At 40.5% G+C, this 26,307-nt stretch overlaps 1 protein-coding gene across 1 annotated transcript; it reads left to right on the top strand.

Annotated features, from left to right (window-relative positions):
* Positions 1-26,307, top strand: synpra (synaptoporin a). The gene is made up of 6 exons (XM_074620555.1): positions 1-141; positions 246-311; positions 22,058-22,182; positions 22,978-23,176; positions 23,368-23,559; positions 24,068-26,307. Exons 1-6 carry the CDS (start codon positions 124-126, stop codon positions 24,317-24,319), a joined length of 852 nt encoding a protein of 283 aa, XP_074476656.1. The 5' UTR covers positions 1-123; the 3' UTR covers positions 24,320-26,307.

Here is a 26,307-nt window from a genome sequence, read left to right as displayed (position 1 = left end):
CAGAGCCGAGTGCCCCTCTGACTGTTACGCGCGACAGACGCATCAATCGTGTCTTGGCTTGCGGTTTGAGATTGTTTACATCCAATCAAATAAGTAAGAAAGGAAAAGTAGCCTGCTGCTGAAATGGAATCAACCGATCAGGTGAGTAAATCATCCAAGTTGGACTCACGTGTGTGATTTATCTGCTAAATTGGCTTTTAATTGATGATAGAAATGAGAAAAGCTGCTCTTGTGTCTTCATGCAGCCTGCATCTGTGGGGATATTTCAAGTGCTGAAATTACCTCTGGGATTTATCCGTGTTTTGGAGTGGGTGAGTTGGAACTTTAATGTTTTTTTTTGCAATAATTATGCAGTAAATACATTATATAATATAGGATGTGATGAGCGTGTAATAATGTTATTCCTACACTAATCAGTGATAAAATTCCTGCAGCATCTCTCTCTGTGGTGCAACTTCAACTTTATCACATCTGTTGGCTTTTTGGTGCCTTTCATAATGGTGTTATGTAGCTTTTCAATTATGCGTATTTTGGATGCATTATTGTGCCAAACCCTGTGCGCCAGTCTACCCCCCCCCCCCCCCCCCAAAAAAATGCCCCATTTTACTCCAATGATATAACAGGAATCAACAATGAGGACTGGTTGTCCTAGCTCTGACTGAATCAAAGCTTTTCCTACCTTTTTTCTGCCTGGGTGCCTGGGTTTGTAGACTCTCATGTTTGTTGTACAGTGTGCAGAGAAGCCTGAAGGCAAAAAAAAGAGATAAGTGATTTTCTTTGATGTGAGTTTAGAGAAATTAGTGTAGCCATGAGGGTATATTCAGCTTGTGCACAGATACGATGTACATGTGTACACTGTTATGAATTTCCCAGTAAAATAACAGTAAAGAACTGGCAGCAGGGTTGCCTTTATGTTACTGTAAAATTAACATTATTATACTGTCGCTGAAATTTACAGCTTTGTACTGTTAATGAAAAATACTGTTTAAACTTTTATTAATTTCACAGTATTTTACAGTTAATTTACTGTTTAAAGATACATTATATAGCTGTTTTTCACCTGTCTTTTACATTGTCTACTGATTTGTTTTAATGCACTATTTAGGTTGTATTTTTTTACATACATTTTAATAACCATTATTTAATCACATGTGCAGATCATGTCCCAAAATTCAAGAAATACTGCATGAAGCTGTTACTGATGATACTTTAGACAGTTGATCAGCAGTAAAGTGCTGTTTTTTAAGAATGCATTATAGTTCAGTTAAAAAAACGCATATGAGTGTAATTTAACAGGTTTTCTTTTGTATTAACAGTAAAGCACTGTTTTAGCAATAACAGGTTAATACTGTTGAAATCCTGCTGTAAAAATGAACAGCAATTGTTTACAGTGCATGTATGTGTGAGCTCGTCTTTCCCACTTTTATAAAATGCCATCAAAAGTGAAAAGGGATCCTCAAGCTGCAGAGCATTAAAAAAAAAAAAATCAAATAAAAACAGATTTTTGTGACATGCAAAAAGGGGGTTGAACCTCGCTCACACTCACTTTCATCAGACACGTGACACTAAATAGCTGAGATAAGGCAGATGTCTATCAGTGAGGTGAGTTCCCCAGTGGTGAGTCCCTTTCGGCTGTTTGTGTGTGACCATATTCGCTGTGATATTTGTGGGCCAGAGCCACAGAACAAGCAGGTGATCCAAAGTACCATCTGTATGATTAAGATAACACTATGTGTGTGTGTGTGTGTGTGTGTGATTGTGTGAGCATGACTGCACACCGTCCTGTGACATCCGCATTGATCCCAAAGATCACCTGGTAGTGTTCACACACATGTAATCATACACCATCAATATGCAAACTACAATTAGTTTGATATTTCCCTTATACACACACACACACAAACCCGAGGATGGCAGGCTACCACCGCACCTTCGTGACACCATTACAAAAGTGACCTTTTCCTCGCTGTGCCTTCTTTTTTTTTTCTGCCCCTCGCAACTGCACAACTGAAAAGAGGGAAACTTTTCCAACTTCACTGCTGGCCAGTGGGCTTATAAAAAATGCAAACAATTCAAATAATGACCCAGGTATTCAGATTTATTCTGCAGCAGCAAACAGTGGTGTAGTTGTGTTGTTAGACTGTTCCTTTCTAATACCAGAGAGGAAAGGGATCTCCACGGAGACTCAGTTTGTCTCAGAATGATCTCAGCCTCCATCTGGAGTTTTAAGGTCAGCCCACACTAAAAGATTTTTCAAATCTTAAAAGTAGAATAGTCAAAGTTAACGCTATAATAACGCAAGTTTGTTTCAATGCCACTAATTTCTTTAACGCATTAACGCAACTTGTGATTTTTAGGTTGAAGTGGGCTTTAAAGCTAGAGAGAAGATACTGGTACCATATGAAATTAGAAAACCTAATGAATCCATTGCTACCAACCATGTCATACTAGCTTGTCGGGAAGGACGACAAATAACGCTCCAAACCTGCGCTAAATTTTGGCGAGGAAAAAACTGTCATGGCCATTTTCAAAGGGGTCCCATTGACCTCTGACCTCAAGATATGTGAATGAAACCCACAAGTCTCTCCTTTACAGACATGCCCACTTTATGATAATCACATGCAGTTTTGGGCAAGTCATAGTCAAATCAGCACACTGAGTTTGCCATGTTATGATTTGAACATATTTTTTATACTAAATGCAGTACCTGTGAGGGTTTCTTGACAATATTTGTCATTGTTTTGTGTTGTTAATTGATTTCCAATAATAAATATATACATACATTTGCATAAAGCAAGCATATTTGCCCACTCCCATGTTGATTAGAGTATTGCATACTTGACAAATCTCCCTATAAGGTACATTTTGAGCAGATAAAAAATGTGTGATTAGTTTGCTTTACGTTTGATTAATAGTGATTAACTATGGACAATCATACGATTAATCGCGATTAAATGTTTTAATCGATTGACAGCCCTAGTTAAAAGGTTTTGAAAATGGGAGAGACCCCACACATAATGACATGTTATGTTAAATTTGACAGTTTTGTTCCTATAGTGTGGGGTGAGCAACAATTTGGCCAAAACAGCTATAACACCACACACCAACAGATCCCATTCATGAACAACAAGAGTCCCAACTTAAAAAAAAACAGAAATCTTGCGGCTGGATGGAGTGACGGAGGTTAACTCCGGAGCAAGAGACATTATCGACTCTGCTCCAAGTAGGAAAAGATAACACAACGTTTGGTTTGTTCGTTCTGAGCTACTGTAGAAACATGGAGGCCGGCTCCGTGAAGGCTCCAGAATTATCCACTACAGATGCAATAACGAGGGATGCTAGACTGGGTTTTTCAGACCGCCGACTTCCTTTCAACCTTATTCAGCTGAAGTTAGACTGACATGGCAATCACTTGTGAAAAACAGTGCCAACCACTGTATTTTCTGTGCTTTTTGACAATTATGTTTCATCATTACCAAAAAGGCTTTTCTTCCATCATTATGACACCAGTAGAAACACATGTGTGTCAGTTCTTTGTTTACATGCCCTCCGGCGTTAACGGCTGCATTGGCATTTGCTTTGCTAATGATAATGAACCCTTGACTGTATGGCTGACTGGTCATGTCGACAAACAGAAGTTTGTTTAAAGGTTACATTAAACTTTAGTCAAGATAGTTGCAGCAGACTAGTAGGTTTCCTGCATCTCCAGTCAGTACTGGGTCTGCACAGGGATAAGGCAAATTAATAATCAGCTATGTCTGCAGGAAGTGTGTGTATATGTGTGTGTGTGTGTGTGTGTGTGTGTGTGTGTGTGTGTGTGTGTGTGTGTGTGTGTGTGTGTGTGTGTGTGGTTGTGCTCTTGGCCTGTTTGGCACACTGTCAGTGGCTGGCATATTCCGCTCCAAACAGCTGTAAGGTCCCCTCCTCTCCACCATGGACCAACTCATGCAGAAGCTGTCCTTTGAGATGTGCCCAAACTCTTCACTGCATGTGTGGGTGAGCATGTGTGTGTGTGTGTGTGTGAGAGAGAAAGATGGAGGGAGGAAGAGAACAAAATTGTACAGTTGATTGAGCACATGATGCAAATGATATACATGCCTTTTTTATGCACTGGTGCATCATCATGGCTGTTGTATCATCTCACAACGGGGCAATTTCACAAGTACTGTCTCAACTCAGTGGCCTCCTGTACTACAGCAAGAACTCAGGCTGATGAGTCACAAAGAATGAGTCCATCATGAGTCTAATTCATGAGTAAGGGTCTTCCTCTCATCCAAAAACCCAGGATTGACCCACTGTCCCATGATGTCATCCTCAGTACTTTACTGTAACGCCATTTTAGTTTGCCTCAGGGTGGGCAGAGCACAGTGTATGTTTGTGCTTGTGCGAGATAAAGCTGTGCCACAAGATGAAGTCGTTTGGGATAAATTGGAGGAGAAGGGATTCATGCGCACAGTGGATCAGTGCAAAAACTTCGACAGCGATATCTCAAAGTCCGCGATTCCCTGCATAGAAGTGGCAGCTCTCGAGGCGAAAATTATAAATTTGCTCCTTCGTACACACCCCTCAGCAAATTCGCCTAATGTTTTTATTGGTCCGCTTAAATCTTTGCACTGTGAAACCAAATCAGTCTAAATAGAAAACGAACTAAAAGTATAAATTTCACTCTGATTCGGACTCGCCAAACAGATTATGGCTTATGAAAGCGCCCGTACTTAAATATACAATAAATACAGTATATGTAACATCCAGAAAATGTCCAGGAAGCATCTTTGATGGGACCACCAAGTCCCGCCCCCTTAGTTACTGTTGCTATGCCTGTCAGATTTACAAAGTTAACGCTAGCAGATTTACCACTTGAAATTTTCAGTAATTTTGGGGTCCAGTTAATGGATCCAGAGGTTAAAAAAAAAAGAAAGAAAAGAAAACAGGTTTCTCATTTTTAGCCAATGATTGTGGATTTTGTCTGACTTTATTTTTTCGAGCTGATTCGTTTGCAAACAAAATGCTAAAATCGTGCTAAAAGACTGAGGCAAGGGGAGTCACGATAAATTAAATATTGATCATGTTAATAGAGTGCTGCAGTAATGACGTATTTTTGAACACAAACAAACACAAAACTTTCAACCAGGAGAACGCTGTTCATGTCCCGTGTGAAACTAAAAGTAATGTTGACTTATTTTGACACGTCAGTCTTTAGTCACGTGAGTCATAAGTGTTGTTAGTCAAGTGAGTTGTTAGTATCGTCAGTTCCGTAAGTCGTTAGTCTCGTTAGTCACGTGAATCGTTAGCGTTGTTAGTCACGTGAGTCGTTACTATCGTCAGGCCCGTGAGTCACATACGTCACTAGTCATGTGAGTTGCTAGTCAGTGAAGTTAATCGGTCAACCACAACCGTTTCCTAACCCTAACTAAGTGGTTGTGTTTCCTAAACCTAACTTCCTGTGAAAACGGAAGTTAATTTCGAAAGGACACTATGCATGTAACAAGCGTATATTGACACGCTGTCCCTGGCCCGTCCAAAAGTAATGCAAGAGGGGTACCCCGTGTCTCCGTCTCTGATGCTGAGGGACACTGACAAAGCGTTGGTATTTGAGGAGTTGGAAGTGAGAATGTGTTGCTCAAGAAAGCATGAAATCAAATTCTTACTGTGATTAATGCAGACATCTTTTGTACTGTAAAGGAATCACATATTAGGAGTGGAGCCCTAATCTCCAAACACGAGGCCGAATGAACACTGTTTATTTTCATTGGGAACTTGAGTGAGACGGGCCAGAATTACTCTGTAGTTATGCAAATACAGCAAAGCCTCACATGAGTAAAATACACCACAGATTAAACAGATTTTGAATGCAGCAAAATTAGAAAATCTTTCTCTCTGTCTTTTCGTCTTTCTCTCTGGGCTTTCTTCTGTCACATTTTGTGTTATTTCTTCATTGACCTATCACCTTGGTGGTAATGTGTTATAGGTTTTGACAGATTGCTGCATAATGTTCCTGATAAACATTTGTGCAGGAGCATAAACACACAGACACACACACACACACACCACAGGAAAACAAGTGACAACAGGGAGATGCAGATAGGTTGGCGACAGCTGCTGACAGATATCACAAGAGACTTGCCAGGTCAAAGATCTGTTTTTTTTGCACTGAAATCACTCAGTTCCCTTTGACGCGGGGGAAAAAATGGCACCTCTTTTAAACGCTTCAAGAGATGCCGTTAAGCGCGTAGTATCCATTTAAACAAACAGTGTCATGACGTTTATTTGGGTTAGACAGGTGAATTAGAGCACCAATGAAACTTTTGCAAAAATGGCACGTCATAATAGCTTTCACAAATTTCTCTGAAGCTGGTGATATCTTTCAACCCTAATATCTGTCTGTCAATATAATCTAAGAAAGTCTGACATTCTCTAATGTCTCATATCATTAAAAGTTTATATTTGATGGTCCATCTTCACTCAGCTCTGAAAAGTCATTGTAGAATTTGATGTTTTTTTTGGTTCATGTGTGTTGATATTTATTTGGTATTTAAAGAATGTTTAGAATTTGAAATCTGTAGTTTAATTCTGCTCAATCTGGGTATTGCAATGTGCAAATGTTGTGTTGTCATATTGTTGGTGTATAAGGGCTTAGAACATAATGAAGTATATGATGCTCCATTATGTCTCATAAATTGCTGCAGCAAATTTTGTGTTGACACAGATTTGGTGCTAAATTTAACCATTTTTATCACTCGAGAATTGATAAAAATGATCAATAATTCCTCCAAAATACAACATTGAGACACCAAGACCTTGAGGAACACCATAGAAAAAGCCATGCTGTGATTTGGAATCAAAACGTTTGACATTTGGAGATTTTCGGTGATTGGACGGCAAGCACTTCTGTTCTGGAAACTGCTCAGAATCCCCCTTATTGTCAATGTACCTGGGAAAACCATCCATCCTCTGAATGCTCTAGGTCTGTAGTTTGTGGCTGTAAGGTTTCATGAGGCTGTGATTATCCTAGAGGTCACCACAGGTCATTTATACAGTGAGGTCAAGTTTCAAAAACATGGTCTCACTACAATGAAAGGGCTACTATGGGGACTAACATCATCACACATGAATACAGTTGGGCTCATTGGATCTACAAGAGTCTCAGCTTTACAGTGATACCCAATTTATGTAATTCAAGACTGTTTAGGGACCCCAGACCGCAGAAATATTCAAACATATCATTTTAGAATAGGCAAAAATAACACATTTGTACTGCATGTGGGCATGTCTGTAAAGTGGGTACCCATAGAACCCATTTTCATTCACATATTTTGAGGTCAGAGGTCAAGGGACCCCTTTGAAAATCACCATGATAGTTTTTTCTCGCCAAAATTTAGCATAACTTCGTAGCGTTATTTCGCATTCCTCCCGACTTGCTAGCATGACATGGTTGGAAACAATGGATTCCTTCAAATCAACAATCATTTCTCTCGTGGTTCAGCACCAGCTACAGGTCATAGTATTTTCCGCTTGAAGTCGTATCTGAGTAACATTCCAGTAATGATGTGGTCTTAACATCAGCTGGGGTTGAGGGTTGTGGTCGCTGGTGAGCTCCTGGATGTGACGTGGCCTTTATTGACCATCAGGTCGCAGCTGGACCTCGGTGTCCCTCTCAACCCTGGGACGATGGTCCGCCATCTGTGACTCAGGCAGGGAAAGGTTAGGCTGTCTTCTCCTGTAGGTGGATGTGTCTACTCCAACGAGACATCACACACACACACACATAGTACATGGAAGAGCACAGGTGTTGAGACAGTATGTACGCGTACAAGAGCATGAAGAAATAGAAATGTCACAAAGACACACTGTTTCTATATTACGGTATATTGTATTCTTCCAACACGTCTGTCTGCGGATTAAAAAGCCTCCTTCAGTTTGACATCTCTCTTTGTTATTATTTCTTTATTCTTACTCTTTTTATATTTTGTTTTTCCCTAACCAATCAGTAGCAAATGACCACCTGATTAACAAACAAAGGACTTTTAACCAGGAGGCCGGTGTTCGAGACGAGATCGCGGTGTTTGGTTTTGTTTGACGTTTGTCGAAGTGCTATTACTGCCCAACCTTGCAACCCTTTCTCACTCCCAACTCGTCAAATACCGCTGTTTGGTGAATGCCCCTCATCATCAGAAACCAACACATGGCGGCACCCTTTAGCAACAGTATGTGACCGGACTTTCAAATAATTCCAATTTAAACTCACCCACGCTGTTATTCGGTCGCAGTGAGTGACAAAGTATTAATGGCATGAGAGTCTGTTCAGGGCGGGCGGGAGTTTGTGGTGGATGGTTCAAACTAACACAAGACTTTTTCGTGTGCCGTGTGAAATTAAAAGTAAGGTTGACTTATTTTGTCACGTCAGTCTTCAGTCACGTGACTTCTCAGTATCGTCCTGTGAGTCGCTAGTCAGTGAAGTTAACGTTAACCACGACCTTTTCTAACCCTAAGTAAGTGGTTGTGTTGCCTAAATCTAACTTCCTGTGAAAACAGAAGCTTATTTTGGAAGGACACTAGGCATGTAACAAGTGGATATTGACACACCGTCCTTGGTCCGTTGCCGAGAGGCACTGACCAAGTGGTGACATTTGACGCGTTATGAGTGAGAACCTGTTGAACCATGACGTTTTTCTTAAACCTAACTAAGTGGTTTTGTTGCCTAAACGTCCAAACTGTGGACGTTACCATAGTTTTGTTGCGTGGTGAAAAAATTATACTGGAAAAGCCTAAAATGTGTCTATAGCTAATCCAATAATTAAACACCATATTAACACCAAAGTTCTACGAGTCAGATATTCACACTTAATTCTACTCTCACTAATTTGGATCCCGATCCACACCTGGTCCTTAACCTGGACCTCTAGTAAGTGAGACACAGGGACTGACATGAATTTGGACAATCTTTAGATTCTTGTGAGGACATTTCCTCCTCTCATATATAAACCCAGCACCATATACAAATACAGACCCACACAGTGGAGTTGTATTACTTTTCCGTTGGGTGCCCCCAGCTTAATAAGTGCAGCGACTGTCCCCGGAGGGCACAGGGGGCCGGGTTCCAGCTAGGTCACCTGACTAAGTAGCCATGGAAACCCCATGGGGAGAAGAGGAGCACCAAGGAGGCGCACTGCTACAAAAATAAATGGAGATGTTCTGCCTGCTTGTGGTCAGTCAAGCTTACAGAGGGAGAGATAGTGGGAGAGATGAATCTGGGCTATGCAGGGCACAAAGCGCTCCCCGTGCAGGAAGGGATTAGCTGGCGCTAAATGAGCTACTGATTTTGTTCTGTGGTGCTGCCACTGAAGCAAAGATCAGACAGCTTTCACACGAAGGCTTGTGGTCGTCGCCTCTTTGTGTAAAACGTCAGTGAAGTAGTTGGGTTTTTTCACACTAATGTAGCAGATTTTGATGAGCAGGAAAAAAAACGTTTTGTCTCAGGTGTGAAATAAGGATGTAATAGTATGTTTTACAGTTTTAAGTGGGTTGAATACGATAAAATCACAAAAATCTCAATTAGAGTAAATTATTTAGCATATTTCAACCACAGTATGTCCGTTAGGGCGATATCCCTTCATCACTCTTATGTCAAAGTTCAATATAAATGTGCATCTGTCTGCTCGCCACACTGCGCTTCCATTCCTGATCTGCGTTTGTCCTTTTGTTTTGTACTCAACTAGCTGGCGTAAAATTGCTCATATTTTGCACAATGGCGGGCTGCAGCAGTGAGACTGTATGTGTGTGAGTGTGAGTGTGTGTGCGAACTGTGTCTAATGCTTCTGCCTGAGTGGAAAGAGGGAGATATTTTTACTCTACATTCACATACATACACATTGCATGCTCACATCGAGGTCCTTAAACACTCAGATTAAACACACACACACACATGCACGGGGAGGATACACACTCTTAGGCGCACAAGCAGCCATCCACACACAACAAACATGGACATATACTGTAAGTGAATGGAAATGCTGCATGAATACGCAAGCATGGATGCACATGACACAGGCTACTACATCCACAGCAGCATATTCCATGAATTAAGATCACCAGAATGAAAACAGCCGAGTGCACCAAAGCAGAAGAGAAATGATAACATGGGGCACGTAAAGGAATTTATTATCTCGCTTGTTTTTGTGGTTGCTTAAAATGTTCCTCAGCGAGTTTCTGAGATTTGAGGATGTGACATGCTGCCCGGTCGCACTAAATGGCACATGAATGACACGGTAATTCACAAGTCATTTTGCGTGCAATAGGAACGCCTTTCTTGCTTTTGGCGTGGCATTTGTACGCCATGAAGTCTGTACTGACTGCAATGTAAACGCATCTGCATTAATATACTACGCTCCGAGCTAGTGATGTAGAATAAAAAGTGAGAACGACTGCTTGTGGTGAGCGGGAGGGGACGTTGATGGGTCCAACAAACACAGGACTTTCAACCAAGAGAGTGATGTTCTGAGATCGGTGTTTTGTTTTGTAAGAGACGTTTGTGACGTGTTTTCTGTACTTCTGCTACATTGATTCCGTACGTATTTTACTTAGTTTACGTACTAATTATAAGCCCAACTGATGCTTTTCTAGGTCGATTGACAGCCCTAATCAACACACATGCTAAATAGATAGACATGTAAACAGACTGGCGTGTGCAGATGAATGGGCAGCTAGTTTGGTTCGCCAGCAAGTTTTCCCCGAAAGTAGATTTCTAGCAGTTAACTACAAAAACAAATCCAGAGGGCTCATTTCTGTGTTTACTTTCAGTCAATTCATATAAATTTGGAGCTTTTTAGAGTGCAAATTTAGCATGACTTTGAGTCTGAACAGCTCCAATTATGAGAAGAAGATCCAAACTTAGAGATGCTTATCAACACAATAATTTGCCCTGCTGCATACAGTATGCTCGTCTGCTCCCGTTTCAAACCAAATGCTCCACATGGTTGGTTTGTGTAGTTTTTAAGAGTAGTTTTATTTTAAATTACAGTAGCGGATAAGCAATTTGAAAGAGATATGCCTCTCTTTCTCAATCTCTGTCTCGCTCTTTGTTTCATCTTTCTTTCTTCATAAAGAGTGTCCTAGATTTTTTTTTCCCCACTCCCAGTCAGGCAGGGAGAGGGGCTGAACGTCTGAGGCGTTTTCTCCTGCTGAGGCAGCCACTTGACACCGCAACGATTCCTATTGACTTGAATAGAGCAGGTGGACGGTGTATGTGTGTGTGAAGCATCTTTGTCTCGTTTGCGAAAATGTCAAGTGGAGCTCATCAGCGAATGCACCTTTTAGCTCTTCTACCTCTTGACGTGATCCTCACCACCTCCCCGCTCGGCGCAACCTCCGTCGCCTCCTCCGCCACTCTTATCACATCCTCTTGTTCGAGCAGCTCCTCCGTTGTCTCTTGTCCCTTATTCCTCTTATTATATTTATTTTACAGTCAAATGTTCTTCGTTATACCAAGCCACCATTCCTTAAATACTCTCTGTTTTTCTGCCCACTTCACTTTCCCCATTGCTTCTCTGCCTGGTTTACTATTTGTTTTCCTGTTGAGCTCTTTGTATTGGACAGTAGGCCTGATTGCTGGCGGTTAAGCCCTGAAGCCTGTGGATCAGTTTCATAATCCTCAGCCAGCCTCCGCTATTCCACAGTGTTCATTCATTCCTTCATTTGAGCCTCCAACCCTGCTCGAGCTACAGTTAAAGGGCCAGTGTGTAACATTTTGGGGGATCTATTAGCAGAAATGGAATATAATATTCATAACTATGTTTTCATTACTGTATAATCATCTGAAACTAAGAATCGTTGTGTTTTTGTTACCTTAGAATGAGCTCTTCACAGAGTCCTCTGTGTTGCTCCGCCATGTTTCTACAGTAGAACAGAATGGACAAACCACACTAGCACTGCCGCTAAGCAAACGCGCATCATGCGCCGGAGGGGGCACTAAGAGCCGGCTGAAACACTGCCGTTTGCCACAGAGGTGTCGAAGGCCTTGTGGTAAAGACGGCTCAACTTTGGAGCGATATTTAGCCCCTTTCCCAGTAAGCTAGCAAGACATGTTTGTATCAACGGATTCACCGCAATCTCAAGAGTCATATGATACCGCAGTATGTCCACTGAGTGAGCGGAGGGGTACTCAGTTGGTTGCAATCTGCAATCACACCACTACATGCCGCCAAATCCTACACACTGTACCTTTAAAGCTGGGCATACACTGTATGATTTTAGAAATGTTGTTGTGTAACTCCTACTCCTACTGTACGAGTAGATCGTTTGTGATGTAAAGCCAAAGCTCACGATTTATGTGCTCACACTGTACGGTCTGATCGTCAGCCACGACCTGAGTGCTCACACTGTACGTGCAAAATAGAAAAAACACGGCCCGTCGGCCTTCTGGCTGATGACAGTTGTCAATAAAGATTTGTTTGAAAGCTCCGAGGCAGGTAAAGTTTGTTTGCTAGCAGAGGTCTTTATGGGTCACAATGCTAACAAGACAGAAACGTGCTGCCTGGATCATCTGTGCCATCCTGCCTGCTGAAAAAAAGAGGCGCCGGTGTATATGGATATGAAAAAAAGTAGAAAAGGCACTGACATTGGGGATTCGCCTCTTGGCTCTGCTTCAACTGTGCGAGAGCCTGTGGATGACCGGACAAAATTTCTGACATGTCAGAAATTTATCCGACTGTCCAACGGCCAGTCGGGAGGAGTTAATCAGTCCTCGATCCCTCCAGTACACTGCACGGAAAACGAAGCTGAAATTCGGTCCGATTCTAAAGTGAGTCGTGCGGCTCAAAATTCGGGCCAGAAACGGGCTGAAATGGTATAGTATATGCCCAGTTTTAGTCTCCTCAGACAGAATCTTTGCACTCTTATCCACATCCACTCATCTAAATATGTGAATAATATCACAAGTAGTATTTTTTCAACCTTTGATTGAAGTGCAAATGTACCTTAACACTGGTTTGAAAGCGTATCATGGTCTTCGCATTAGTGCTGTGATCGTCAATGCCATGTAGGTCAGTGGAGAAGAGGGCAAACAGGGAGATGTTTCAGAGCTTTGTTTGCACTGCAGACGGTTTTCATTCCTGTACCCTGGCTTCTCTTTCTTCCTCTCTCTGTATCGGTTTCTCTCTCTCTCTCTCTCTCTCTCTCTCTCTCTCTCTCTCTCTCTCTCTCCCTCCCTCTCTCTATCTCTTGTTCCCCGAGGAGCCCAGCTGGGAGAGGCAGATAAACACACGGGGGCGCGGGGCTTAGCACCCACCCTCCTTTCACAATGCCACGCTCTCCTGTTCAAAAGCCCCAGCCAGAAATGAGAGGGGCTAAACCCGAGCCGAAAATCACAGGGAGAGGAGGCAGCTGCAGGAGAGAGCAAGAGAGTATATAAACACACACAGAGAGAGAGAGAGAAAGAGAGATGTTTATCTGGGGGTGATAATTAGGAGGGAGTATTTATTCTCTCGCTCTTCTGGTCACTTTTCTTTTGTTTGCTCAGATATGCACATGCCACAGTCTGCACGTACAGTTTTTATCAGTTCTTTTAGCTGCATATGTTTGAATTTGTTAAGTGTGTGTGCAGATGCATGAGCACATTTCTGTGTGTGTTTTTTTTTTTTTGTGGCCTCATCTTGCCTCAAAACCAACCAAATGCTAAAGAGAGTCAATCACTTAAAAACACTTCAGTGGAGGAATTCCCTGCAGAGGTTCCAGCTGTGCACCATGACACCCAGGTGAAGCAGCATCCAGCCTCCACCTGAGGCCTGAAGCTGCAGGGAACAAGTAGAAATTTGAGTCCTCTGTTTATCATACAGCACTCGGCTTTGATCTGGACTGACCTAACCCAGCCACACCTATAGCTCAGTGACCCAGACTATCCTCGCAAAGCATTGTTGTGTTGGGTTCTTTCATACACAATAACAACTACTTCGAGCTTAGCTTCCAGGCACTTTACTTGAACGTTAACACAGTACATGTTCAAAACATGAAACTCCGCACCCCTGGCCGAGCCTGACCCCGAACTATACTGACCCGGCCCATGACATCATCTCCAGGTCACATGACCGGCTGATTACATTACACCACAAGCATCACCTATGCATTTAGCACAGCACATAGCACCCTGTTAGCAGTTTAGTGTTCAAAATGTTCAACAGTAACTAACAGTGACCTAACCTTAACCCTTTATTGTCCTCACTAAGTAAGAACGTTTTTTTTAAAACAGACCCCACAGGTTTTTTAAATATAGGCCTCATAGTAAAAAGAAACTAAACCACATACTGTTATTATGCTTGTAATAGGTTTCTATACCAACATTTATTACCATGGAATTAGTAGTATTACAAGTACTAGTATTATTTCCATGTATTTATTAGATATTTACCATATTTACAATAGTCATTTATTTAAAGGGACTGTTTGTAACTTTTTAAGCGTATAAATGTACCGGGTCGGGACACAGGCGCGTTCGCATATGCGCGCTCGCGTGTGCCTGGAGCCTCGTCTCCGCTGCCTGCTTGCCTTCACTCAGACAGCGCGCGCGTTCTCGCTCAGCTCGCTCCACACTGCAGAAGAGTTAGTAGCTCTGACAACATCTAGTGAAGGTACAGTGGACATTTGTGCAGAAATAAATGCTGCAGCTCCTCCAGACCAACAGAGGTTTTCCGTGTCTTGTGAAGTGACGGGACTCTGCAGAGAGAAACGTTGTTGTTTCGTTACTCGACCGGGTACCGGTGTCTCCCTGTTCACTCCGGCTGCGGGTGGAGGGAGACAAGTTTCTCGCTGCGGAGCCCCGCTGCTGAAGGCAGGAGAGGCAGGAGATGATTTAATTGATTAGAAATAGAAAAGTAGTCAATGCATTTAAATCGATTCTATGGAGATTTGATGGATGGTTTGTCCTAAACTCAATGTATGCATTTAGCCACAAGGTGGCATAAACCACCTGACAATATATTTCAGACAGTGCAACATGGTTTCATGAGATGAGTTTTATGGCTAACATGTTTTCTACCTTCTCAAAATATGTCACAGTTGATTCTACAAACAATGAGCAGACAAAAGTAGTAGCCTACAATAGTAGTAGCCTATTTATGCCGTAAATGGACTGAGGGAATCAAATTGGTGCCATCAAAGTTACTGGAGAAGAAAACGTATTCTCTTTTGAAACACAAACCAAATGCAAAGTTAAATGTCTTTCTTACTGCATCCTGTGTCTCTCCCTGAAGATCGGATAAGCATGCTGCACAAGAAGACACAATAAAGCTGTGGTTTCTCTGATATTCTTGCTACCAGAAATAAGCGCACATATATTTTGCATTGAAGTTATTCAAATCCTGAAGCCAGAGGTGAAGTGAGACCGTCATTTTTCTATGGCTGATATAAAATTGTATTTCAGGGGAATTAAAACCCTTTGTGCTGTTTCAGTTTGGGCCACGTTTCCATGGCAATGTGGTGGTTACGCTCACTGATTGGTGTGAATATTCCTTCAATGTTATCTCTTTAAGCTAGAAACTGCATAAGGATGATGCCAGCCAGACATGTATTTAAGAAAAGAATGGAATAATACAATTATTTATGTAGCACTTTTGTAACAGTGATTTTACAAAAGTGCATTATAATCAAGATGAAACAGTAATAAAACAGCATAAAGTTAACAACAGGACAACAGAAAAAAATACGGAAAACACGTCACAAACGTCAACAAAAAACACGGTGCCAAACGTCACTAACATAACCTACAAAACAACAGTCAACAACGATCTCAAACACCGGTCTCCTGGTTGCATGGCGTATAAAAAACACGCAGAAATCAAGAAAAGGTGTACTTATTGCACGCTGAACGCCTTGCGTATTATCGTGGCGTTTATACGCCTTTTCGTGCGAATGGGCTGGTCAACAATGTCAGTAACCAAACTGTAGGCCGTACCTCTGTGAGATATACAGCTGGATGTCGTCTGCATAACAGTGGCAATGTATCGACCCTAATACTGATAAAGACAGCCCTACTCTATGGTGACATGTTAGTTGTATGTGTATGTCGACATCTGTTAGATCCAGTTTAGTTTAACATATCAGCTGTACACATGCAGCAGGCTCATAATTGCTTGGAAATACTGCATCCTCACATTTGTGGCACATATTTACTAGTTAACGCTGTCCTGCTTAGTCTATATCTATACATTATAAAAGCAAACACATGCTTGAGACAAACATGCACACACTTAATATCTATGTACTTTAATAACATGCTCACAGCTGCTATGAGTCTGGGACGTGTGGCTGAATGATCTAATAATGCTGATGCTTATTAAATAGCGCCCTCAAGAGGCTGAGGGGCATTCGAACTAAAGCGATAACTCCTCCCCAGCTGCTGGCAAGCTGCACGTCCAGCTGCCTGTAATATGGGAGAGGGGAGGCTCGTGCTAACCAGGCGTCAGGTCTGATTATGGTGATCATGGCTGTGAGAAGTCTTGAGGCTATGGGAGCTTTATATGGAAAACTGGAATGAGAGAGAGAGAGAGAGAGAGAGCATATTAAGGGCAGAGTGTGAATGTTAGAGTGTTGGATGTGTGTGTGTGTGTGTGTGTGTGTGTGTGTGTGTGTGTGTGTGTGTGTGTGTGTGTGTGTGTGTGTCTGACTGTGATTATGTGTTTGCTGCATGTTCATGCTTGTTGATTATAACAAGAAGGCTGTTTATCTGATGCTGACTTTAGTTCCAGTTCATCAGTTTTAGCTCATAAGACACCGAAAGCTGTCGACCAGCTGCTGTCTGCACTGTCAGCAGCATATTCCCACCAGTCCATTGTCGGTCTTGACTCCTCCTCTGTAGTCTCTCACCTGCTGCTTCACCAGTCTTTATTATTTCAAACGGGATCAAAATATTATTATCGCCGTTGACGACAGTACATATTTTTTCCGAAGTGAGGTCCCATGGGGATCAACGGAAGGGGCGGGACTTTGCCTCTCGATAGCGGTAGGTAGTGGCTGGAATGACATTGAGCCACTTAATCCATCGCATTTTCATAAAACTGATAACGATTTTTTTTGCATGTTTTCTAATAAATACATTCGCACACATCTTCAGCAGCACTGGTAGTCATTTTCAGCCACCGTTCACGATACATTTTGACATTTCTTCCTTGGCTTCAATGTCAACTAATTAAACAGACTGAGGTTGTAACCAGTTGGAAATGTCTCGCCTTTTCTCCTCGATTTTACCAATCGCTCACACAAAACTGCTCTACTCCATGTCATTAAAAGTACTCTTCACTTTCAGAGCAAAGTGATGAGAGAAGAGCTAATTATCTCTCTTTTGTCAAATGAGGCAGGCAAAGTCCACAATTATGTCTCTTTGGGCCACAGTATTGTTGGAGTGGGCAACGAGGCAACAGCTTAATTTACTCACAGCAGCGGTAGAAGGACTGGATGTGTAGGAGGTGAGAGAATGACAATATACTTGAACTCGCTGAATAAAATTAATTTTCTCAATTGTAGTGTTTAGAGGAGAGTGCACTGTTTTGATACAGCAACATCTGTGGGTTTAGTGTGAGGTTTTGTGATATGGGAAATTAAGATATGAGGAGTGTTGGTGTGGACACAAGATGTTTATGAGAATACAGAAGACACTAAAAACAGTCCATGTGTTATCGGGCTGCAACTAACAATTATTGTCATTGTTGATTAATCTGTTGATTATTTCCTCAATTAATCGATTAGTTGTTTGGTCTATAAAATGACAGAAAATGGAGAAAAAAGTTGCAGTGTTTCCCAAAGCCCAAGATGACGTCCTCAAATGTCTTGTGTTGTCCTCAGCTCAAAGATATTCAGTTTTCTGTCATAGAGGAGTAAAGAAACCAGAAAATATTCACATTTAAGAAGCTGGAATCAGAGACTTTTGACCTTTTTAAAAACAAAAAATACAAAAAATACTCAATGTGATTAATCAATTAGCAAAATATTTGGCGATTAATTTAATAGTTGACAACTAATGAATTAATCATTGCAGCTCTAGAACACATAGCACAACCCTAGTATTGATCACAACAACGGTTACTAAAGCTTGTTTTACCCACTGCTTTGCACTCTGACTTATTACAGAATAAGGAACAGAATTATTGGCTTTATAGGGCTATCAAAGTTAACGCGATGATAACGCATTAACGTAAATTAGAGTGAAGATACTGGCATCATATGAAACTAGAAAACCCAATGAATCCATTGGTAGCATGTCATATTACCTTGTCGGGAAGGAGGCTAAATAACGCTCCAAACTTAAACTAAATGTTGGCGAGGAAAAATGGCCATTTTGACCTCTGACCTCAAGATATGTGAATGTAAATGGGTTCTGTGGGTACCCACGAGTCTCCCCTTCACAGACATGCCCACTTTATGATAATCACATGCAGTTCGGGGCAAGTCATAGTCAAGTCAGCACACTGACACACTGACAGCTGTTGTTGCCTCTTGGGCTCGAGTTTTTAATAGATTGCCAGCCCTATTTTATACACATAAAAGCAGCAATATTTATTATTTTCCACCCATTTGCCATCTATGTACAGATACAAAAAAACTGTCTGATTAGCATTTGCATTCAGGTTGATCTGCTGCTGTTTGTATAATGTGTCCATAATTCATCTCACCACTTCCTGTTTTGCATCAATCAGCCATGGAGCTGAGAGCCTGATTAATCATTCATGTCCTTTTAACAAGCAGACTGACATTGCATTAGTATGGAATTAGCAGGAGAAGAATACTAACAAAGAGATTAACCGAGTTAACAGCAACATGTAGTCCAGTATCGCCTTCAGAAATTATATCTAATGACTAATATAATAAAACAAACATGGGTCCGTAGCCTCATTAGTTTTATAATTAAAGCTTTAATTATCATACTGTAGCTATGTTAGCAGGTTCAACTCGAGCAAACAGACGCTTAATTAGTTTTCCACTAAATTTTAGAGGTAAATGTTGAACGTTTTAATTACTTTTGTTTATTTTTTCTTACCTAATCTCACAAGTGGTAGACATTCATACTCAGCCACCACACACACACACACACACACACACACACACACACACACACACACACACACACACACATATTGTTGTGGTTTCCTCAGGCAGCCTCTTCCAGCTTCTGTTTCAGTATCAGAAGGTTTCTTGGAGGTTTTCTCGCTGTAGCTAAATAAAGCTGGATTACATCTTCCCGTCCTCAATGTGTATGGTTATATTTGCTCCGGTAAGTTAAAGTGTATTTTTTTTATAGTTTTTCAACTAACACTGTGGGTTGTATTTAAATATGTGATCATTCTGCCTGGTCATCAAACTGTTGTTGTAATGACAGTATATGAATGAAGGTGTGACCTATAATTTTACAGCCTGTAATGCTAAGCTGTCGTTGTTTATTTGTAATCACCTACATCCTTCTCTAACTCATTGCTAATGCAGTTTTATCTATCAGATTACATTTTATATACACTTACACTTTAATATTTTATCTGGCAATATACTTTATTCTTAGATATTTGTATTGCTGCTGTGTTCAGAGTAAAGTTATAATAGTTTTGAATTTTCAATTTGGTTTTATTTTAGTTTAGTTTCAGGTTTTCAGAAAGGTTTAGTTTTTATGTTTTTAGTTGGGCTGTCAAAGTTAACATGATAATAATTAACGCCACTAATTCCATTAACAAATTAATGCAATCGATCTTTCGGAGGTTGTATGTAGTGGGCTCAGTTCAGCTCAGTAAAGCTAGAGTGAAGATACTGGTATCATATGAAACTAGAAAACATAAGGAATCCATTGTCATAGTAGCTTGTCACGAAGAAGGTTAACTACCTCTCCAAACTTGCGCTAAATTTTGGCGAGGAAAATTTGTCATGGCCATTATCAAAGGGGTCCCTTGACCTCTGACCTCAAGATATGTGAATGAAAATGGGTTCTATGGGTACCCACGAGTCTCCCCTTTACAGACATGCCCACTTTATGATAATCACATGCAGTTTGGGGCAAGTCATAGTCAAGTCAGCACACAGACACACTGACAGCTGTTGTTGCCTGTTGGGCTGCAGTTTGCCATGTTATGATTTGAGCATATTTCTTATGCTAAATGCAGTACCTGTGAGGGTTTCTGGACAATATCTGTCATTGTTTAGTGTTGTTGATTGATTCATTATTATGATTACGGCTAAAATGTCTCAGAAGTATGTAAATACATATAAAATAACGGCCATAATGTTTAATGTTCACGCTACCTTAGTGTCCGATGTAAAGTCTGTTCAGTTTCTGTATTTTATTGTCACGAGAGTTGATGGAAATTCATGATGTCTCCTTTCTTCAGTAGTGATATATTATTGTTAAAAAACTAAACCTGAAATTAATTTATGTTCATTTTTATTTGTTTTTTATTAGTGTTTTTTCTAAACCAAGAAATATAGTTTCAGTTTAGTTTTTCTTAAAGGAAATGGTTTTTATTTAGTTTCAGTTTCCTAAAAATATTTTTTCACTGTTTATTTTCATTTTAGTTTCAGTATTAGATTTCTATAATAACCCTGTTTCAGAGTTCAGATTCTCCTTTGTCTCTGTGTTTATAGTCCGAGGGGAATCATTTGTTGTATTGTGGAGACAATTTGAAACAGTGAAGAATGTGAACATCAGTTTTTGATTTTAAATAAGCGCTGTGGTGAAGTCATCATCAGGTGCCAGTGGAGGGGAGCACAAACAGAGATGTCTTCCTCCAGTCTCTGAGACTTCAGCCAACACACTCACTCACTGCAGCTATTGTAGTCCGTGTGCTGATTTGGCCCAAATGCTATCAGCTGCTGTTAAATTGGCTTCACGGCAGAGAAATTGTTGAGATGTCCGTAAGCAAAATGTTTAAATGGCGGGACTGCTGATACTCACTATTCGCTACTTGGGCTTGTTACTAGAAATTAATTCCAGTTACAGTTTTAATGTTTCCTGTGGTTCAGTTCTGAGGTGTAAAACTCAGTCGACATGTTGTTAAAGCTGCACTAATCGATTTTTTATTTTAACATTGGGTCAAATTATTATTATAAACCCACAGAGAATTATCACCCAACTCTTCAATTCCCCACTATGGCGAGTTTTAGTGTCTTTCAGGCCCACAACTTTACATCAGCATTGTTTCCAGCAGCAACAGGAAGCTGTTTTCAGCAGGCAAGCTGTAAAGGCCCCGACACACCAAGCCGACGGTCGGCCGTCGGACAGTTTGGGGGCCGACGGTTAGCTTCAACGCTGTAGCATGCAAAAGAACATTTCTATAGCAGCACAACAATGCAGGGTGTCCTAAAAAAAATACAACTATCAGTGACTAAAAAAACAAAGTGTGTCTATAACTAAAAACTGTTGCTGTTTCTGACCATATACTTTAGTTAACTCACCATCAAGCTTTAATGCATAGAGACGTGATACTGACCTGTTATTGCAATGTTAGATAATCAAGAATACATGTCAAACAGTGTAACTAAACTTGTTTTTGTCCATTTGTACATGGTGCTTTGAACTTGATGTCTCTGAGCTTGGTACCTATGAGATGACTGAACGCATCTTGTTTGGAGCATTGAGTATTTGATGTAAAGTTTATCAACCTATTCTATCTTATAATTGTTTTGTTACTGCCATTAATGTTTACATTAATTATTATTATTATTTATTATTATTTTATTTTATTTGTTTAATTTTCTTTATTATTTCTTTATTCATTTATTTATTTTTTTAATCATTTTTATACCAAAATATGGAGGGACAATCATTGACATTTGTCCTTTATTTCTATGTTTCTGTTCACCTGATGTTCCTTCCAATACAATATAATTGAAAAGTAAATAAATAAATAAACAAAACATTTGATAGATTAACATTATTGTATACAGTGTGCCTTTTCATCTGGATCTGTCCCCAGACTCATGACCAAAATGAAAAATAATTTAATTCCCAGTAGTTTGTAGGTCACATCTCCTCGTCCGTGCTTTGCCCCAAGTCGTCTATTGGCACCTGATTCAGTTGTTTTCTCTCTTTGTGCAGCTCTTTGCCATTTTTGCTTTTGCAACATGTGGCGGCTACTCTGGTCAGCTGCGGGTTAGTGTGGACTGCATGGAGAAGGCCAGGAGCAACCTCAGCATTGGCATCGAATTTGCTTATCCGTTCAGGTGAGCGGGCTTCATTTATTATTGTTTGATTTTTGTGAATTGATTTCCAATAATAAATATATACATGCATTTGCATAAAGCAAGCATATTTGCCCATTCCCATGTTGATAAGAGTATTAAATACTTGACAAATCTCCCTTTAAGGTACATTTTGAACAGATAAAAAATGTGTGATTAATTTGAGTTTAACCGCGATTAACTACGGACAATCATGTGATTATAATCGATTTACAGCCCTAGTAAACATTATTATCATTTCACTGTTTATTAACAGTAAAATAACTATTAACTTAAGTTAAATTAACTGTCAATTTACCATTTATTAATGATCGTTATTATAAAGTGTTACCCTGGTATCATCTGCAAACATACAGTAATAATAATTGCAAGAGTTATTATGCTAAAAGGGCGGCTGTAGCTTAGGGGTATGAGCGGGCCATCATTTAACCACAAGGTTGGCGTTTTGATCCCCGGCTCCTACTGTCTGCATGTCAAAGTGTCCTTGAGTGAGACACTGAACCCAAAGTTGCTCCCCGGGCACTGGATGAAGGATGGGTTAAATGCAGAGGTCATATTTCATGTATGAGCCTGTATTTATATGACGATTGTGATCAAGTTTAGTTAGTCAGAGGATGTCAGACAGGCAGAAGTTAAAGACAGGGAAGACAAATGAATCACTGTATTATCATTTACAAGGACCTACCTGGGTAAAACATACAGTATCCTGTCAAAATAGTGCTATGGACACCATTTAGTGTAGGATTTGACCCCTTTACCTCCTTCTGTGTGTGTCAGGTTGCACCAGGTGTCCTTTGAGGCGCCAGCGTGTGAGGGTATTAGGAACGAACGCGTGTTCCTCATCGGAGACTATTCATCCTCTGCGGAGTTCTTCGTCACCATCGCGGTCTTTGCCTTCCTGTATTCCCTCATGGCCACCATTGTCTACATCTTCTTTCAGAACAAGTACCGTGAAAACAACCGAGGACCACTCATTGTGAGTAACGTGGACTCCGACTGAGGACATTTTCATTTAACTCTATTCCTCTGTTTCCATCTTATACCGACTATGCCAAAGGAATCTAGTCATAGCTGTTCAAAGCAACCCCCAGTGACAAAGTAATGCTATGGTTTCTTGAGCTTATCTTTTTCCCCATACCCTGTCTCTTCTCTCTTACACGCCATCAGGACTTTGTGGTGACGGTGGTGTTCTCCTTCTTGTGGCTGGTCAGTTCCTCCGCTTGGGCCAAGGCTCTCTCTGATGTGAAAATGGCCACCGATCCAGACGAGGTGCAGCTGCTCATCTCTGCCTGCAAAGTCCAGACCAACAAGTGTGGCTCTCTGTATGGACCACGCTGGTCCGGACTCAACACCTCAGTGGTAGGTTCACAGCATGAGTGTCCCAAACACACATGGGGATGAAGAAATAAATTAATTAGAAAAATGAAAATTTTTCTGAAGAAAATGTACGTGTAGTTGAAAAACTGAAACAGTCAAAGTTGTGCTTGAAGTGTCAGTTGAAGTAGAAACACTGAAGTAAGTTTAAATAGCTGTTGGGAGCGCTGAAATAAGTTTTTAAGTGTAAGCGCATGAGTGAAGTTGAAGCATCAGTTAGAGTACTGAAAGGAGCTGAAATCCTCAGGATTCAGTTGAAAAGGTCCAAAGATTCTTTTGCATGAAAAATAAATGCAAAAAGAACTTTGAATAATATATAAAGCCAAGTTTGAATAAAGTTTCTACATGAAAATATGTTGAAAAAGTTGAAGAATAAAATAGCGCACAGAAGAATAAAAATAAAGATATACTGTAGAAATACAAGAGCATGAGCGTGCATCGCTGACCAGAATTTCTAATGTGCTTCATATTGCTTTGTCTCGTTCTCTTTCAGGCTTTTGGGTTCCTCAACTTTGTTCTATGGGCCGGGAACATCTGGTTTGTCTTTAAGGAGACCAGCTGGCACAAGGGTGCCTCGAGGTTAGCAGGCGGGACGTCTGAGAAACAGTCCGGCACCTTTAACCAGCCGCCCTACAACCAGGGAAGCTTCGACCAGTCAGGGAGCTACAACGCCCAGGGAAACCTCGGCCAGCCGTCCGAGTACAGCCAGGTCGGAGGGCCCACCTCCTACTCCAATCAGATGTAGCCGTGCCTTTTCGATTCGTGAGTGGCATTTTAAACCAGGGCAATCAGGAGGTGATCGGAGAGGAGGAAAGCTTGTCAAAAAACAAGAAAGATGGTCATAAAAAAAGGCATCAAAGGTGTTAAAGTACACCGATTGTAGATACAAGTATCGTTGGGTATTGTACAAAATTGTTAGATCTAGTCTTTTACTCCTTCTCTGTCTGAGGTGTTGTTTGCTGAATGTTGTATTTCTTGTAGTTTGAAAAGTGATGGTCTCTCTCTCTCTCTCTCCGTGTTTGGTAATTGACATTCACTGTTACGACCGGATTTGCACTGTTGTGGAAGGAAAAAAGTGCTCAATGTTCGTATAGTTCCTCAAGTTTGGAAAAGGGTGTCGACTCAGTGTATGATGTCGTACGTGTGCTAATATGTTCTCTGTGAAACTAGTAAAAAAAAAACATTTTGTCTCTGAAAGTTTACAAAAATCATACTGCCCTGACAGTTTATTTACATGTATATTATTTTTTCTAACCTAACTGGAACTATATTTTGATAACGGGTATTTCTAATTCAGATTCATAATATAATTTGCGTTATATTTGTTAGAACAAATACATTCCAACTCATGTCTGACATTGATTATATCAGAGAGCAATAAACTGCAAAATACACTATACAGGGGTTTGTGCAAAACAAAGTACAGTATGCAACCATTGCAGCATGTTGTTTCCGTTCCCATGGTTTTCACTTCTTTACGGAGCTTCTGCACAGACAACATCACACTCATTTCATGTGAATAATGTGAAGAGGGAGATCGTCTCCCTCGTTGTTTACAAGTGGCCGCTCCTGCTACAAATTACTGTGACTGTTTTCTATGCCGTCCTCAGATTACTTATAACATAAGTTATACCTCTCTAAAGCATGTCCAGAGTATCCATTTACACTGCTAAAGCCCAGCAAAAAAGCACTTCAGAACCACAGTGATGATAGATTAATGGTTGGCTCATCTGTACATAACTAATATTGAGCTTTTGTTGACTTTAACCCTTTAATGTCCTCACTAAGAAAAAAAGCAACGGAAACATTTTCTCTTTACATTTTTTATGTCCTTAAATTCACTGCTTTTACCAGTAAAGGACAATTCAACCGTTTGGTAGAGCATGTTTTTAAACAATTATTTCAACATTATTATAATGGAATAACATTAAATGTACCATTTTAACAACAATGAATGATCAAAAGTTCTTTTTTTTATTTAGTAGAAAATAGTAAATTTGAATTACATCATTAGCTTTACTACCTTTACCATAAAAGGACAACTGAACTGTTTGGTAGAGCATGTTTTTAGAAAATGATTTGTTTATTTGTTGTATCAAGTGACACAATTCTGTTCAGTAAGGTCTCTAAACTATGATATGTCAAAAGAATACGCCTAAATCAGTCCAAACAGAGTCCTCATGTCTGGGGTCATTTTTTTTGTTGCTAACTTTCTATGAGAAGGCAAATTAAAAAGTCAATGCAATTTAAGGACACGGTGACATCTAGTGGATTTGTTTTAGCATAACGTGCCTAAACGGAGTGGTAGAGATGGCTCAGTCAGGTTGAGTTCAACACATTTTCAATAGATATACAGTAGTGACTCAAAATATGCTCTACCAACGGTCTATTAACGGTAGAGGACAACATTAAAGGGTTAAAATCATAATTCAGTTTTGCACACATTTTGAATATCAGTGCAGTCCGTGTATAGTAATATTCCAGGGATAATGCCCGGTTGCTGTTTGTTTACATTAATATGACTTGTGCAACCCTGTTTCTTGACCTCCTACGCATGTGGCTTGCATCAGTGTAATAAAGCAGATTGAACATCCATGTTTGTATAATAGTCTGACATCCATGATAATTGTGTACGGGCACTTAAAAATCAGTCCATTAGTGTGGATGTTTTACAGGCATTCATGCTAATAAAGAAAGATGCACAAATCTGCCCGTAAACAACCTGCTCTGCAT

The sequence above is a fragment of the Sebastes fasciatus genome, chromosome 1 (assembly GCF_043250625.1).
Source record: "Sebastes fasciatus isolate fSebFas1 chromosome 1, fSebFas1.pri, whole genome shotgun sequence".
NCBI classification, from domain to species: Eukaryota; Metazoa; Chordata; class Actinopteri; order Perciformes; family Sebastidae; genus Sebastes; species Sebastes fasciatus.
The sequence above is the reverse complement of the archived record's forward strand: the minus strand, read 5'-3'. Positions and strand labels throughout refer to the sequence as shown.

Excerpts from the sequence above, each read along its gene's own strand:
- synpra (XM_074620555.1), top strand. Across the intron at positions 22,183-22,977 it reads GAATTTGCTTATCCGTTCAG|GTTGCACCAGGTGTCCTTTG; the intron begins GTGAGCGGGCTT and ends TGTGTGTGTCAG. Across the intron at positions 23,177-23,367 it reads ACAACCGAGGACCACTCATT|GACTTTGTGGTGACGGTGGT; the intron begins GTGAGTAACGTG and ends ACACGCCATCAG.